The sequence below is a fragment of the Narcine bancroftii genome, chromosome 1, assembly GCF_036971445.1.
Source record: "Narcine bancroftii isolate sNarBan1 chromosome 1, sNarBan1.hap1, whole genome shotgun sequence".
NCBI lineage: Eukaryota > Metazoa > Chordata > Chondrichthyes > Torpediniformes > Narcinidae > Narcine > Narcine bancroftii.
This window is the reverse complement of record NC_091469.1, coordinates 471,295,314-471,313,486: the sequence shown is the minus strand read 5'-3', so window position 1 is coordinate 471,313,486 and position 18,173 is coordinate 471,295,314. Positions and strand designations below refer to the sequence as shown.

The 18,173-nt window shown below is 43.0% G+C and overlaps 1 protein-coding gene across 20 annotated transcripts in view; it reads right to left on the bottom strand.

Moving 5' to 3' along the window:
* lmbr1 (limb development membrane protein 1) overlaps window positions 1–18,173 on the bottom strand; it is a 305,384-nt gene that overhangs the window by 41,841 nt on the left and 245,370 nt on the right. For 17 of the 20 annotated variants that reach the window (XM_069914760.1, XM_069914751.1, XM_069914764.1 and 14 more), the window contains 3 exons: window positions 15,598–15,671; window positions 15,257–15,347; window positions 14,086–14,152 (listed from right to left, as the gene is read on the bottom strand). In XM_069914760.1, coding sequence (XP_069770861.1) covers window positions 14,086–14,152; window positions 15,257–15,347; window positions 15,598–15,671 — 232 coding nt within the window. Of the gene's footprint in view, window positions 1–6,337; window positions 6,369–6,907; window positions 6,942–14,085; window positions 14,153–15,256; window positions 15,348–15,597; window positions 15,672–18,173 lie in introns of all 20 variants that reach the window. The other 3 variants (XM_069914759.1, XM_069914763.1, XM_069914758.1) reach the window with 3 other exon arrangements.

The window sequence follows — 18,173 nt, the reverse complement described above, 5'->3', positions numbered from 1 at the left end:
GGGGTAAAAAAGTCCACGTCAGCTGCAGGCTCGTTTGTGGCTGACCAGTCCGATGCGGGACAGGCAGACACGATTGCAGCGGTTGCAAGGGAAAATTGGTTGGTTGGGGTTGGGTGTTGGGTTTTTCCTCCTTTGCCTTTTGTCAGTGAGGTGGGCTCTGCGGTCTTCTTCAAAGGAGGCTGCTGCCCGCCAAACTGTGAGGCGCCAAGATGCACGGTTTGAGGCGTTATCAGCCCACTGGCGGTGGTCAATGTGGCAGGCACCAAGAGATTTATTTAGGCAGTCCTTGTACCTTTTCTTTGGTGCACCTCTGTCACGGTGGCCAGTGGAGAGCTCGCCATATAATACGATTTTGGGAAGGCGATGGTCCTCCATTCTGGAGACGTGACCCATCCAGCGCAGCTGGATCTTCAGCAGCGTGGACTCGATGCTGTCGACCTCTGCCATCTCGAGTACCTCGACGTTAGGGGTGTGAGCGCTCCAATGGATGTTGAGGATGGAGCGGAGACAACGCTGGTGGAAGCGTTCTAGGAGCCGTAGGTGGTGCCGGTAGAGGACCCATGATTCGGAGCCGAACAGGAGTGTGGGTATGACAACGGCTCTGTATACGCTTATCTTTGTGAGGTATTTCAGTTGGTTGTTTTTCCAGACTCTTTTGTGTAGTCTTCCAAAGGCGCTATTTGCCTTGGCGAGTCTGTTGTCTATCTCATTGTCGATCCTTGCATCTGATGAAATGGTGCAGCCGAGATAGGTAAACTGGTTGACCGTTTTGAGTTTTGTGTGCCCGATGGAGATGTGGGGGGGGCTGGTAGTCATGGTGGGGAGCTGGCTGATGGAGGACCTCAGTTTTCTTCAGGCTGACTTCCAGGCCAAACATTTTGGCAGTTTCCGCAAAGCAGGATGTCAAGCGCTGAAGAGCTGGCTCTGAATGGGCAACTAAAGCGGCATCATCTGCAAAGAGTAGTTCACGGACAAGTTTCTCTTGTGTCTTGGTGTGAGCTTGCAGGCGCCTCAGATTGAAGAGACTGCCATCCGTGCGGTACCGGATGTAAACAGCGTCTTCATTGTTGGGGTCTTTCATGGCTTGGTTCAGCATCATGCTGAAGAAGATTGAAAAGAGGGTTGGTGCCAGAACACAGCCTTGCTTCACGCCATTGTTAATGGAGAAGGGTTCAGAGAGCTCATTGCTGTATCTGACCCGACCTTGTTGGTTTTCGTGCAGTTGGATAATCATGTTGAGGTACTTTGGGGGACATCCGATGCGCTCTAGTATTTGCCAAAGCCCTTTCCTGCTCACGGTGTCGAAGGCTTTGGTGAGGTCAACAAAGGTGATGTAGAGTCCTTTGTTTTGTTCTCTGCACTTTTCTTGGAGCTGTCTGAGGGCAAAGACCATGTCAGTGGTTCCTCTGTTTGCGCGAAAGCCGCACTGTGATTCTGGGAGAATATTCTCGGCGACACTAGGTATTATTCTGTTTAGTAGAATCCTAGCGAAGATTTTGCCTGCAATGGAGAGCAACGTGATTCCCCTGTAGTTTGAGCAGTCTGATTTCTCGCCTTTGTTTTTGTACAGGGTGATGATGGTGGCATCACGAAGATCCTGAGGCAGTTTACCTTGGTCCCAACAAAGCTTGAAAAACTCATGCAGTTTGGCATGCAGAGTTTTGCCGCCAGCCTTCCAGACTTCTGGGGGGATTCCATCCATACCTGCTGCTTTGCCACTTTTCAGTTGTTCGATTGCCTTATATGTCTCATCCAGGGTGGGAACCTCATCCAGCTCTAGCCTTAGGGGCTGTTGAGGGAGCTGGAGCAGGGCGGAATCTTGGACTGAGCGGCTGGTACTGAAAAGAGATTGGAAGTGTTCTGACCATCGGTTGAGGATGGAGATCTTGTCGCTGAGGAGGACTTTGCCGTCTGAGCTGCGCAGCGGGCTTTGGACTTGGGGTGAGGGGCCGTACACAGCCTTTAGAGCCTCGTAGAAACCCCTGAAGTCGCCAATGTCCGCGCTGAGCTGTGTTCGTTTGGCGAGGCTAGTCCACCACTCATTTTGGATCTCCCGGAGTTTGCGCTGAAGATGGCTGCATGCGCGACGGAAGGCTTGTTTTTTCTCTGGACAGGACGGCTTTGTAAGGTGAGCCTGGTGGGCAGCTCGCTTCTTTGCCAGCAGCTCCTGGATTTCCTGGCTGTTTTCGTCAAACCAGTCCTTGTTTTTCCTGGAGGAGAAGCCCAGTACCTCTTCAGTGGATTGCAGTATGGTAGTCTTCAACTGATCCCAGAGGGTTTCAGGGGACGGGTCCGTGAGGCGGGTTGCAACGTCGAGCTTTGCTTTGAGGTTTGCCTGGAAGTTTCCTCTCGCTTCGTCTGACTGCAGTTTTCCAACATTGAACCTCTTTCTGGGGGCTTTATTGTTCCTGGGCTTTGGCTTGAAGTGAAGGTTGAGCTTGCAGCGAACCAGCCGGTGGTCAGTGTGGCATTCCGCGCTAGGCATGACCCTGGTGTAGAGCACATCTTGTTTGTCACTTTCTCGCACCAGGATGTAGTCCAGGAGGTGCCAGTGTTTGGATCGGGGATGCATCCAGGTGGTCTTAAGGCTGTCCCTCTGCTGAAAAAGGGTGTTTGTAATGACAAGCCGCTGTTCTGCGCAGAGCTCCAACAGGAGGCGCCCATTGTCGTTGCACTTGCCGACGCCATGCTTGCCCAGGATTCCTGGCCAGGTTTCTGAGTCTTTGCCGACACGAGCGTTGAAGTCGCCCAGGATGACAACCTTGTCGGCTGTAGGGGTACGTTGGATGAGGTTGCGCAGGTCGGTGTAGAACTTGTTCTTTTCTGCTGGTTCCGCCTGGAGGGTTGGAGCATAGACACTGATGAGGGTGATGTGACGCTTGTTTTGAAGTGGGAGTCGCATGGACATGATTCGGTCCGAGAGGCCTGTCGGAAGGTTTTCGAGTTTGGAGGCAATGAAGCTCTTGACCATGAAGCCTACACCAGATAGGCGTCGTTCATCCGAAGGCTTGCCAGACCAGTAGAGTGTGTAGCCCGCGCCGCGTTCTTGGAGGCTGCCTACATCTGCCAGGCGGACTTCACTGAGAGCGGCTATGTCGATGTCAAGTCTGAGGAGTTCATGTGCAATGAGGGCAGACCGACGTTCAGGTCGGTGGCTGTCAGTCTTGTCTAGCATGGTTCTGATGTTCCAGCATGCTAGCTTGAGTTTGTGAGCATCTTTTGAGGGGGAGGACGTGGAGGGGGAGGACGTTGAGGGGGAGGACGTGGACCTGTCCTCGGGCCTGCGCAAAGGAGCTTTTAGGTGGAGTGCAGTGCGCGCAGTACTGGCCCCACCCTTTACACCCATGGTTCGTGTGCCGTGGCCAAGCAAGCTGGGACGTGGCAGCGAGGTCCTTGGGTCGTAGGTTTTATATCGGAGTGGCCTTCTCCTATGCAGGTTTCTTACCCGGGCTGGAGGGGTCTGCCTCCCCTCCTAGGTCGGTCCATACTGCCCGGACCGGGGCCGAGGCCGCCGCAGTTCACCCTGTGCCTGGACTGGGGCCACCGCCTCCCACTCCCTGCCCGGACCGGGGCCTCCGCCTGCCTCACTCGACCAAGGCCGGGGCCGCCGTCTCCCCCTTGCTCCTGCCCGTATCGGGGCCGCCGCCGTCTACCCTTCGCCCGGTGGTCAGATGTGAAAAGCCAAACCCCCATTCCTATCCCAGGATACTGAACGGCCAATTTAGTGGGATGCAAGTGCGAAAGGGGCTTTTGTTTACACAAAGAGTGGTGGGTGTGGGAATGCATTGCAGGGAGTGGTGAAGGCTGGTACAATAAGGATATTTGAAAGACTTTCAGATAAGCAGACAGATGTAAGAAATATAGATAGTTATGGGTGTGAGGTAGGGAAGGATTAGATTGTTATGGAATTGGCACAACAACATGGGCCAAAGGGCCTAAACTGTGTTGTATTCTGGATTATGAAAGTATAAAAGTTTTTATAATGATATAAATCATAAAAAACAAAGTGAATGTAGGTCCTTGAAAGATGGTAAATGTGGAAATTGCTGATGCCTGAACAACTATTTTGTGTCTGTCTTCAATGTGGAATATGTGTCTAATATTCCAAACAAAGATGTTAAGGATGCAAGCAAAAAATATAATTTCAATCATTAAAGAGGTGGTGGTGAGCAAACTAGCGGGTCCAAAAAGGTACACGTCCCCTATCCAAATGGAATGCATCACAGGATACAGAAAAAAATTGGGGAAATTATAGCAGAGGTGTTTTGTGATAATTCACCAAAATTCTCTGGACTCTGAGCAGGCCCTGGTAGATAGGAAAACAGCAAATGTCGCACCACTGTTAAAAAAACAGGATGCAAGCAAAAAATAGGTAACCATAGGCCAGTTAGTTTAACATCGGTAACAAGGAAAATGCTTCAAGTTATCATTAAGGAAGAAATAGTGAGACTCCTGGATAAAAATAGTTCCATCAGGCAGATGCAGCATGGATTCAGGAAAGGTAGGTCATGTCTGACAATTTACTGGAGTTTTTTGAGGATAGCTGCATATTTGGTTTTACAGAAGGCGGTCAGTCAGTGACTTACCCATAAGATAAGGATGTCTGGACTTCGGGTAATGTGTCAGCATATCAGGATGGCGAGAAAATGGGTGTTTGGTTGGAAATCAGTGATGAGAATTGTGCCATTGGGATTGGTGCTGGTCTTTCAGCTGTCCACAATATAAATTAACAATTTGGATGCGGGTACCAAATGTACTGCATCTTAGATTGTTGATGACACTAAAATTAAGTGGAAAAACAACATGTACAGAGAATGAGGAGACTCTGGATTAGATATTGGTTGATTAAGTGAACAGTAAGGGTCTGGCAGAAAGAGTACAATGTTGGTAAATGCAGGGTATACACATAAAAATAGAAGATAATATTTAAATGGTGAAAGGTTGTAACATGCTGGAATGGAAAGGGACTAGAAAGTGCTTGTGCCTGAATCACAAAAATATGGTTCTTAAGAAAGCAAAGAGAACGTTGGCCTTCATTTCTGGAGGGGTTAAATTTAAGAGCAAGGAGGTTTGTGCTGCAACTTTCCAGGGAATTGCATGCAGTTCTGGTCTCCTTACCCAAGAAAGAATATACTGGGTTTGAAGGCTATACAGAGAAGATTCACCAGATTGATTTTGGAGATTGGTACGTTATTTTATGAAGAATGAGAACGAGTTGCCTGGAACTAGACTTGCTGGTATTCAGAAGAATTAGGGGATCTCAGAGAGGCATAAAATTATGAAAGGTGGGTGGGTGGGCAAAAAGATAGAAGAAGGAAAGTTGATTCAACTAGTAGATGAGACTAGATTTGGGGGTACAGCTTTTGCACAAAGATGAGGGAGAACTGCTTTACCCAGAGAGAAGTTCCATCTATAGAATTCCCTGTCCAAGTAAGCAGTAGAAGCTTACTTAAGCTAAATATATTTAGGATACAGTTAAATAAATTTTTTAATTTAATTTAGACATACAGCAAGGTAACAGGTCCTTTGGACCCACGAGCCTATGCTGCCAATTTACACCCAGTTGACCGATAACCCCGGTACATTTTGAACTTTGGGAGGAAACTGGAGCCCCCAGGGTAAACACACCGACATGGGGAGAATGTACAAACTCCTCATAGACAGCGCAGGACTCGAACCTTGGTCCTGATTGCCAGTGTTGTAACAGTGTTACGCAAAGCACTACATTAGCCAAGGCACCCTGCAGGGTTTTGCATGGTTATGGAGAAAAGGCAGTTAGGTGGAATGGAGTCCACAGCCAAATCAGATATGATCTTATTAAATGGCAGGCCAGATGGCTACTCGTTTTTCATGTTCTTATGCTTCTGCTCTATTAGGAAAGCTGCCAACATTATTAAAGGACCTCTCCCACCCCAACCACATTTTCATCTCTCCCCACCTCCAACCGACCAGGCACGAGATACATGAGCTTGAAAAGACATATCTCCAGATTTAAGTACAGTTTCTTTCCTGCTGTTATCAGACTTCCAAATGGACCTCCCAGTGCCCTTTAATTCTTTAATCATACTTTTCGCTCAACGTTGCATGCTTCAACTTACTGCTACACAATATCCTGCACTTTTATTATTGTACTACTTGTTGTACTTAAGTATGGGTTGACTTGCCTGGATAGCATGCAAAACAAAGCTTTTCACTGGAGCTCACTATAAATAATTTGATTTAAAATTGCAAAATGGCCTTCATGTCACAGTTATACCATATTTCACTGTCAAATACTTATGAAGACAGCGTTTACAGAAGCATCTACCATCCCTCTGACACCACAGATGCATCTTACCTGCTGAGCTCCACCAGTAATTTGTTTCTTGCTGTAGTTTATGGACACAAGGCCAAAGAAAATGAAAGCTTCACAGAATAGAACATTCTCTGAAGGCATATATAATGGCTCAATAAAGAATTCATCCACTTTATTTTTCCTCAATCTTCCAGTTTAATGTTTATCCACTTTTCAAAAATTACATGGATTAGGTTGCATAATTTTCTTGATAAGTTAAGTTCAACAAACTACTGCACAGCCAAACAGCCTTGAGCCTTTTTCTTTTGCTGAGTTCTTTAGTTTTATGCTCTTCATCTCCCAACACCCAATCCATAAAAGTAGACATTTCATCACATCACATCAGTTTCCTACATAATATTTAAATAATTCTTCCGTACACCCCCAAACATCACTTTCTTCAATTTTATTAAATGTCCCAAATTCTCTCGTCTCTTTTCATGACCAAAACCTTTTATTCCTGTCACTGCCTCAGTGAAATTCTTCTGCACCATCTCCAAGTTCTTAAATTCCTGCCTTTGAGTGTAAGCAGTTCTACAATAATTAAACCATGGCTGGTAACATAAAACTCACCATGTTTGTAATGACCATGTATTCTGTTTCTCTTCTATTTAAGACAACAGAAAAAAATTCAAAAGAAGAATGGATTTAGAGTTACCGTTATACCAGTGTATTCCACCAGAATTAAGTTTGTTCATGTGGGCAATTTTCAACATCAAACCAGGAGAGAGCAGCATTGAAGACGACTGATGACAGATCATAACGTGCAACACACTTTTTAATGGTTTGGTTGAGTAAACTCCTGAAAAGGTAGTTTATATGTTGAAGCTTACATGGAACTAAATATATTTAATGTTCACAAAGGGCAGCACAGTTAGTGAAGCAGATAGCACACGCCATAATAGCGGCAATGATTGAGATCAGGATTCAAATCCTGCCTTGTCTGTAAGGAGTTTGTAAATCCTCCCCCTATTTACGCAAGTTTTTCCCAGGGGCTCTGCCAAACATACCAGGGGTTGTAGGTTAATTGGGTGTAATGAGCGGCGTGGGCTTGTGGGCTTTAATCTAAATTTATATTTAAAAATGCAAAGATGCATTTTCCACAGATGTATTTTGGTTTACAAGGTGACTGGCCAATGTTTTATATAAAGGCCAGGGTGTTTTTCTTGCATAGTCAGTATAAAGAAATTTTTGAAGTTAGGAAAAGGAGAGGACAGGCAATGAAGCCAACTGGTGCCACTCGAAGATGAGAATCCTTTTCTGTTGTTAAATCTATATTATCTTGTTTTAGAAAATTTCCTATATGCCTTTATATTGCTCAGATGCCTGGGACAGATACTTTCATTATCATTCAAGGGATGTGGACTTTATGAGTTTAATCAAAATTTAATTCTTTAATTGCCCTCAAGAAGGTGGTAGCAAGCTCCAGTTCTTGAGGAGTGGGCATACCCACAATGCTGTTCAGGAGTTCCATACTCCCAAACTCACATCTGTCCATGGCCTCATGTCCTGTCCCACCAAGAGCACCCATAAATTGGAGGAACAACATCTGATTTTCCATCTTGGCATTCTCCAGCTGGATGGCATTAACAGCTACTTTTCCAGTTTCTGCTAGCCTGCTCTCCTTTCCCCCTCTCTTCCCTTCCCCCAATCATATCTCCACTCCTTTCCCTCTCTATTCATCCAGACATCCCTCCACCCCTTGCTTCCTGCTGTGTCCCCCTCCCTTCTCCACCTATTACCTCCTGCCTTTCAGAATCAGAATTTATTGTTATGAACAAGTCATGAAATTCAGTGTTTGCTGCAGCATCATTCATATTACAACCAACTTACAGCATTACTATTAAAACAATTATAACAGTGCACGAAAATAAGGCAGAGTCTTTGGTTCATTGATCATTCAGGAATTTGATGGCAGCCGGGAAGGTGCCCTTGTGCCATTGAGTGCTCGTCCTTAGGCTCCTGCACCTTTCTCCCCCAGGGAAGCAGAGTGAAGAGAGCATAGCATGGCTGGTGAGGGTCTTTGAGGATAGAAGCTGCTTTTTGAAGTCGGTGCCTCATGGAGATGTCCTCAATGGAGTGAAATCCAGTGCCAGTGATGTCTCAGATCAAGTTAACCACCCTTTGGAGTTTACTCTTGTTTTGAGAGTTGGCTCCTCCATATCAGGCAGTGATGCAACCAGCCAGAATGCTCTCCACAGTACACCTGTAGAAGTTTACTAGAGTCTTCAGTGACATAGCGAATTTCCTCAGACACCTGACATAGCCACTGGTGAGCCTTCTTTGTGACTGCCTCAATGTGGAGGCTCCAGGACAGATCCTTGGAGATGTTGACACCCAGGAATTTGAAGTTTGACCCTCTCCAATACAGAGCCCTCGATGAAGCTGGGTCATGTTCCCTGACTTCCTTCTGAAGTTCACAGTTATGCCCTTGATTTTGCTGACTTTGAGCACGAGATTGTTGTCATTACACCATTCAACAAGCTGATCTATCTCCCTCCTGTACGCTTCCTCATTGCCGTCTGTGATTTTACCATCAACTGTAGTGTCATCGGCAAACTTGTAGATGGCATTAGAATTGTGCCTGGCCAATGGGTGAATAATGAGTAGAACAGTGCATCTTTGGGTGCACCTGTGTTGATAATCAGTGAGGAGGAGACATTGTTTCCAATTCATACTAACTGTGGTCTTCCGATGATGAAATCAAGGATCTATTTGGAAAGTAGGGCACAGAGGCCCAGAGTTTGTAGCTTTTTGACCCCACATCTCCCCCCATCCCACCCTTTTATTCGGATCCCTGCCGACATTGTTCAATACCTTGAAGGGCTCAAGGCCAAAACATCAGTAATGTATTTTTATCTTTGCTGAATTTCTCCACTATTGTGTTTTTAGTTCAACTGCAGTGTCTGCAGACTTTCATGTTTTACTTGAGAGTTCCATGATTTTGACCCAGTAACAGTGAAGGAATGGAAAAACTTTACATTTTCAAATCAGTATAATGCGTGCTTTGCAGGCTGACTTCCAGGTGGTGCTGTTGTCATGCTTCTCCCTCCAGCTGGTAAAAGTCATGGATTTAGAAGGTACTGTCTAAGAGGGCTTTGGTGAGATGCTAGATGTTACAAACTGTTGCTACAGTACACACACTCAAATAAGTGGAGAGTTTTCCATCACACCACTTACTAGAACCTTTAGATGGTTAAAATATTTTGAGAGTTAGGAGGTGAGTTACTTCAGGAGGTGATAGCAGGATTTTCTCTTGTTGGATATAGTCACTGGCTGGAACATGACTTGCACTCATGTTACTGACCACCATTAGCCCAGGCACAGCTATGGTCCATGTCTTGCTACATTTGGATGTGGATGATTTAATTATCTGAAGAGTTGCAAATGGTGCTGAACGTTGTTCAGTTATCAGCAAACAATCCTACTTCTGACCTTATGACTGAAGAAAGGTACCAATGTTGCACTGAGGTCAGGAGTAGACTGACTTGTGAGGAATCTTAACCAATCTTCTTTAGCAGGTAGATGAATGAGGGCTTCTGTGAGTGCATGAATTATGGAAATAGGCGATGACTTTTTTCTCTGGGGTGACCTCAGTGAGATGTACAAAATTATGAGGGGTATAGATAAGATAAAGAGTTACAGTCTTTTCCCCAAAATAAAGCTGGAGCTCATAGGCTACAGGTGGGGTGGTGGGGTGATGGAATTGAAAAAAGACCCAAGGGGCAACTTGCATAGAGGGTAGTGCATATGTGGAATGAGATACCAGAGGAATTGTCAGAGGCAAGTACAACTACCATATTTAAAAGGTATTGGAGTGTCACATGGTAGGAACTGATTAGACAACTGATAATGGACCAATTGAAGGAAAATGGGACAAGCTCAGATGGGCAAATTGATGAACTGGGCTAAAGGGCTGCTTCCATGGCCTACAACAAGCATGAGCCAGTGTTCAATGATTCCTATTGGTATTATTACTGGTACACATTATTTAAAAATTTCCATTCACAATTTAAGAGGCCTGCTCAACGAAATGAACTTGTCATAAGGCAAAAACAGAAATACTCAACAGATCAGGCAAAATCTGTAGATAACTAAAGAGTTAATATTTCAATTTAATGAGATGGCATCAGAATGAGGAAATGCTTATAATTAAACATTTTGCTTTGCAGGGGTTGGGGGGGGTGGGGGAAGAGTGGAGAGAACAAGACTGAATGACACTAGCTGTGTCATCTAAGTGGATGGTGGAGAGGGAATATGTCCTTCACAAAGGAGATGGGAAGATGTGTCTGATGGTGGAATCAAGAGAAGATGGTGGACATTATGAAAGATGATCTGTGAATGTGGGGCTAATGGGTGAAAACTGAAGACAAAGAAAACCCTACCTGTGGTTGGGAGGGAAATGTGAGAGAGACCCAGAAATGCAAGAAATGGGACAGAAGTGATTCCTGTTAATTATGGTAGATGGGAAATGACGGTTAATGAAAAAGGGAGCAATCTAAGAAGCAACAGTGTACAAGATAGTCATTATATTTATTGTTGGTACGCTTCCAATGGTTTTGAATTCCAACCAGTGTGGAGATTTTTGACTTTGTTTGGGAGGAATGCAGAACGCAGGTCTCATTCATGAATTCTCTTTTAATAAGAGAATCAGGACCCAGCTGAACTTCATACCACACACATGGAGTTCAATTAATCACCACGAGGAAGTGATCCAATAATCATTACGGCACAGAAAGCTGCCACTTGGCCCATCAACCTTACAATTCAGTTTCTTAAATATCTTTCCTTGACAAAAATGAGAGAAAAGTGGTTGGCAACTTTGCTAGTGGTAAGAAGCAAACCACAGCTCCAAAGTCCTTAATATGATTGAAGCTCACATTCCAGAAGATCAGATTTAAGCCATTCCTTGAATGTTGAAGGAAGAGGGTGCGCTTGAAGGAAGAGGGTGCGCTTGAAGGAAGAGGGTGCGCTTGAAGGAAGAGGGTGCGCTCGAAGGAAGAGGGTGCGCTCGAAGGAAGAGGGTGCGCTTGAAGGAAGAGGGTACATTCGAGCTTTTGAAAAGCATGAAATTAGATAAGGTTCAGATGAGATTTACTCAAGGCTTCAGTGGGAAGCAAGGGAGGAGATTGCTGAAACACTGGCAATGATCTTCACAGTGTCACATGGGATAGGAGAAGTAATGGATTGGAGGGCTGTATTTTGTTCCCCTGGATAACCCAGGAAATTGCAGACCAATGAGTCTTGCTTCAGTGGTGGGAAATTTGTTGGAGAGGATCCTGAGGGACAAAATTTACAAGCATTTAGAGGGGTAAAATCTAATTGGGGATAGTCAGCATGGTTTCATCATGGGAAGGTCATGTCTCATGTGCCTGACTGAATACTTTAAGGACATTAAAAAGCACATTGATGAAGGTAGAGTTGTGGATGTAGTGTATATAAATTTCAGGAAGGCATTTGATAAGGTTCCCTGTGCAAGGCTCGTTCAGAAAGCAAGGAGGTCAATGATCAGCAGGGTTTCACAGAGGTCTGTTCTGGGGGCCCTCCTCTTTGTGGTTTTTTACAAATGACCTGGATGAGGAAGAGGAAGGGTGGGTTAATAAGTTGGCAGATGACCCAGGTTGGTGGTGTTTTGGATAGTCTGGAAAGTTGTAAGACGTAACATTGATAAGATTCAGAACTAGGCTGAGAAGTGTCAGATAAAAGTTTAACCCAGAAAAGTGTTTCAGTGGGTCAGACTTGAAGGTAATGCTAATGGGAGGATGCTGAGCAGCGTGGACAAACTAAAGCTGACCTATATAAATCTTTGTAAATGTCTAAAGAACCGTGGGAAAGTAGCAGCGGGAAAGAGAGAGATGGTGGATCTGACATTCCAGAATTTTTTGGCAGCAAAGAAACCCCTCCATGAGTGCTCTGTGCATATAGCACGGAATTCAAGGAGGACAGGTCTGCCATCACTCTTTCCCATGGCCTTTATAAATTGTGCAGCTATACTTTCCCATGGTCTTTTATAAAATTATAATGGTCTATACAGGTCAGCACAACAACAGGGGATGAATGGCTCTTAATTATGTTATCATTAGGCATGATTAGTTTTGTTTAAATACAAGATCATAATACATTGTTCAAGATTTAGGGCAGGTCCACCATCGCTCGATGCGTCACTCAAATGTCACCAGTGAAAGATAGAATCCCCTTTCCCCAGGGATGCCTTGTGATGAGTATGAAAGGACACACAGAACTGGTTAAAAGTGGTCCAATGTCAAAGGCAAAAATGGCTTCCTTAACCGGTTCATTGAACAGCCAATCTACTGGTTAGCCAATGTGAAAAGGGCTTGAGAGATTTTGGGGGTCTCTGTCTGTAGAACACACAAAGCCGTTGCACAGGTTGACAGTGTTGTTAAGGTGTATGGTATGTTAACCTTCATTAACCATGGGATCAAGTTCAAGAACAGTGAAGCAAATGTTGTAGGAATTTACACCTTAGCTTGACCCAATTTGGAATACTGTATTCAGTTCTGGTCACCTCACTGCAGGAAAGATATGGATGCTATGGAGAGGAGGCAGAAGAGATTTACTAGGATGCTGCCTGGATTGGAGGACATGCCTGATGAGGATAGGTTGAGTGAACTTGGTCTTTTCTCCTTGGAGCAACAGAGGATGAGGGGCGGCCTGATAGAGGTATACAGGATGATGAGAGGTGGATGGTCAGAGGCTTTTTCCCAGGGCTGAAAGAGCTAATGTGGGTGGGGGAAATCATCTTAAGGTGCTTGGGAGAAAGTATAAGGGTGATGCAAGGAGCAAGTTTTTCACACAGAAAGTTGTGGATACATGAAATGCGATGCTGGCAATGGTGGTGAAGGCAGATACAATAGGATATTTTATGAGACTATTATATAGGTACATGGAACTGAGAAAAATGGAGCATTATGGAGTGGGAAATTCTAGGCAGTTGTTTGTGTAGGTTATTAGGTTGGCACAACATTGGCCGGCCAAAGGGCATGTACTATGCTACAGATTTCTATTTTTGATGTTACCAGAACAGCTTAAAGTGCTCTTAAGGTGTTTGTGGAACATATCTTTGAAACTATAATAAACCATGATTCATGCAAGGCAAATATTGATCCACACAAAACTTCTATGAAATAAGTTCACCATGTTTAACGAATTGTGTGTGACCTATTCAACTTAGTTGGAAATTTGAATGTTGGCAGGGTTGTTTAAGAGAGGGTTTACAGAAACAGAAGAAATTTATTCATGAACTTTCTCCACAGACCACCCTCTTTTAATCCCGCTATCTCATCCTTGCCCTTTTCCTCTGCCATTTCTCTTTTTCAAAGCATCTATTTTTCCTCGAGACATATTTGTTTGAAATTCTAATTGTTGGAAGGAAGAGTTATTCATTTTGGTTCTGCATTATGAGGCATTTTATAATTCATCCTTTAACTCTTTTTTTCTTGTCCTCTCGTTATCATCTCACCAACAAATTAATTATTTCAACAATTCACAGAAATAATGTTATGACAACTCACTGAAGTCTACAAGACATTTTCAACTTTCCTCCTTGTCTTCTTAACACCAGTTGCATAAAGACTTGGCAGTGCACTTAGTAATGGTGGCAAAGAAATGCTATACAACTCTAATATTACAACACAGCATCTGCCCTGAAGCCAGTCCAATTTCCTGACAAACAACAGTCCGAGTACAGTAATAAAAAACTAGTCTTAAGAATAGTGGGAAAAAAAACTTACCCAAAGTTCTTGACATAACGGGTAATGCTGAGCTGAGAACCAATATTGAAACACAATTTCCAATAATCTGTTGGACAGGGGGACAAAATCCCATTTAAAATAAACTCATTACATTTCTGACTTGTAAAATTTGGAGAACTTATAAGAGTTAACTTTATTGTGAAGGATTTTCAAAAATCAAACATAATATGAACGAGTTTATATATTTTGTTTAATTTGAGGATTTCGCAAGATATTTTATTTGCTCTTGATAAAACATCCCAAATTGAGGATAAATGCTGTCGTCTGAATGAGTGTCATGCATTGGAAGATGTAGTTAAATGCAGCAAAGCCATCTATTGCAGTTTTTTTTTTAAAAAGCCAAACCATGGACAATTCCATGCAACGGTCAACCGAGTATTCTTCATCCTTAATCACCGGCATGAAAAAAAATCAAATTCGGCAACAATTAACACCTTTCAATCAAAGTATACGATTGAATATCCCCTTTGTTAAAATGACTTATAGTAAGAGATTTAATTTACTCTAAACATTAATTTGAATCTTATCGTGCATAATATTAACCTGCACTGGGATATTTGAATGTTTTTCAAACTTCTGATGCTTTTTTGAAACTTTCTGAGCTACTCAAACAATAGAAAGGAAGATCTTTGCAATGTCATTACAGAGCTCATGGTAGAAAAATAGCCTTAGACCACTAGTTTATATATGTAAATAAGGAGGTGGCACCATCTGTCTCTTAGTATTTTTAAACTTTTAGATCTTCAATCTTAGTGGTGTGCTTTGAAGAGCAAGTTTCTGTAGAAACTCTAAATAAATTGAATTCTATGACTTGCATGCTAACATTAGAGATACAATTAGTTCAATTAAAGTTACTCATTAGCAGATGTTTCCTTTGAGGAAAAGTCCTTTCACTGGATTTCTATAGCTAGTTAACAAGTCTTTCCATCTCAAGCTATTTACAAATGAATGGTCACTATCCAAACCAAATACAGTACATCCTTTTTCTCCACTACCTAGTTTTATGAAAATCTTCCCCATTTGTGTTTATGTAGCACAAAAACAAATATTGACTGTTGCAAATGAGCCATTAAAGGCAATTATCAGAGGAAAACTGCCAGCTGTCGGGTTACAAGAGGGGCCACAAATACATCACCACTGCCCACCATACCTTTGTCATGGTTGTGTCATCTTTTGTGGGAGCGAGAGCTGCAAAGAACCGGAGGCTATAGAAGCCGACGACAGAGGACACCATCAGATAGCTGTGAGAATTAAGGAGAAGAACTTCTGCAGGTTGAGGAATGCAAGGATTTCATTCCTATCCTTTGCCACCCCCTTCACTTCCTTAGAATGGGAAATAACAAAGAATTTCTCTCATGTCTCCATAGTAACATGGCCCATGCCTTCACCACTGTTTATCTAGCTCTAACGCTTAGTAAAATACCACTGTCCCAGAAAAGTGCTTATAATACTTGTTAACAGACATGGCTGGTTTTAAGAAAAAAAGGATACAAAATCAGGAGGATTTCAATCGCCGCACCAACAAACCCAAATGCAGACAGAGAGGCTTTACCAAGGCCTAGTTCCTGAAAAGGAAAAAACAAAGTTTTTCTCCCATGAAATAAATCCAAATGCCCAGGTACTGCATTTTAGACATACTTTGGTGAAAGTCCATTAACACAAGTCCATTACCTTACTCTTAAAACTTAATTCAAAATGAATAAGTACGTGCTTTGGGATGATTGATTGTAGCAGAATTGGGGGATTTTATGAATTTAAAAGATAGAAAATATAAAATCATGTGTTCCAGAACATTAAAGGAATCAGTTTTGTTTCTTTTTTATGTAAACTGATCATCTTGTCAAAGAAATAAACGATCTTTTCGCTGTTCAGATGATGCCACAGGGCCTGCACATCCAACAGTTGGCTTCTTTTTAAATAACATGTCTGCAGAATTGACATTTTTAGTTATTTTCTCTGTCACAGATTAAATTCTGCACCACGTTCCTCATTTTATCCGTTTGTTTTTGTTGAGTCAAGAAATTTGTGGCCACGTGCCCTTTATAATGATATATTTATTGCATCTAGAAAGGAGCATGGGATCTTAATAAAACAGTCTCAAGTGTTACCAGTTTCGAGTTTGTGTGACATTTCTGCTTTTGCCAGATCACTAAGTTACTGTGGTTAAACCCACCAGTTTGAGGGAATTGTAACTACTACAGAAAATGTGCATTCAAGCTTCTTCTAATAAGTATTTTAAGATAGAGTCAACATCTCTACGTAGGCTATGTCAAAGAATATAAACTCAAAGGGCGAAAAGTTTAGATTTTAAAAATTTTACTGAATATGTAAAATGACCTTATTTAATAATAAATATTAAACATGATGATTATGAAAAACTGTTATGAATGTTTAAGACTAAAAATAGATGGGCAACTTATAGTCCCACATCAACTTTCCCATGGAGATTCTAGCCACTTTTTTGTTCCATAGGAACGTCCTGACACATTTGTCGACCACCTAAAAAGAGCCCTAGGGCAATAGATGGGTTTAGATTATGAATATCACAGTTTATGTTCAATCATAACATGGTAAAACAATTGTAAAAGATTACAAGCCACCGTATGAGAGATGTTATTGTGCACATGCTATCCTATTAGACAGGCTAAACCAGAAAAAAATTATTGTTTCTATCTTACGACTGGCATTTGACAATTTGTAATCTGCTTGAAGAAATCTGGAAATTACAATAATGTGCCAACTGCAATGGGCTGAAAACTACTAGATTTTCATATTACACATAATCGATTGACCCACACTTTAATAGGAAACTTTAATCTAATCTGCGTGCAATTGCAATATTCCAATGATGCTGAGTTATTCACTAAAGTGGCCATTTAATTGCACTGAATCACTAAGAGCAAATAATGAGGTTTAAAGTAGGCAGACACAAACAGATCACAAAAGCTCTCCACCACCCTCTCGAGGACCTTTAGGGATGGGCAACTCACAAATTCACCATTAGTAGCATCCCAAAAAATTAAATTTTAACACTCAAATATTTAAAAAATACACAGATTCATAACCTCCAAAACAAAAATTTCAGCTGCAGCAACTCTGAAAGTACCTGTACTTGAAAAACACCTCGTAAATGTGTGAATTTAACAAATGTAGAATTAAAATCCAAATAGGAGTCATGCAGAGAGTCAGCTATGTACTTATCTTTGAGTAACTGATTGGTTCAATTATATTTATATGGATGTAGGTATCTTTGAGTAACTGATTGGTTCAATTATATTTATATGGATGTAGGTCCTGATGGACAGATGGCTTGGTTCATTCACTCCAACCCATCCTTGCTTGAATAACTCATGGAAGTAAATCATTGAATAAAAGGATGGCCTTCTGTCAGAGCAATTCAGTTCGTCAGACTTCCCCTTCTCTTCCATGCAGGATTACAATCTTTTTTCCATATTAATAATTTCTTCTTTGGCTTGGCTTCGCGAACGAAGATTTATAGAGGGGGTAAATGTCCACGTCAGCTGCAGGCTCGTTTGTGGCTGACAAGTCCGATGCGGGACAGGCAGACACGGTTGCAGCGGTTGCAGGGGAAAATTGGTTGGTTGGGGTTGAGTGTTGGGTTTTTCCTCCTTTGTCTTTTGTCAGTGAGGTGGGCTCTGCGGTCTTCTTCAAAGGAGGTTCCTGCCCGCCGAACTGTGAGGCGCCAAGATGTACGGTTTGAGGCGATATCAGCCCACTGGCGATGGTCAATGTGGTAGACACCAAGAGATTTCTTTTGGCAGTCCTTGTACCTCTTCTTTGGTGCACCTCTGTCACAGTGGCCAGTGGAGAGCTCGCCATATAACACGATCTTGGGAAGGCGATGGTCCTCCATTCTGGAGACGTGACCCACCCAGCGCAGCTGGATCTTCAGCTGCGTGGACTCGATGCTGTCGGCCTCTGCCATCTCGAGTACTTCGATGTTAGGGATGAAGTCGCTCCAATGAATGTTGAGGATGGAGCGGAGACAACGCTGGTGGAAACGTTCTAGGAACTGTAGGTGATGCCGGTAGAGGACCCATGATTCG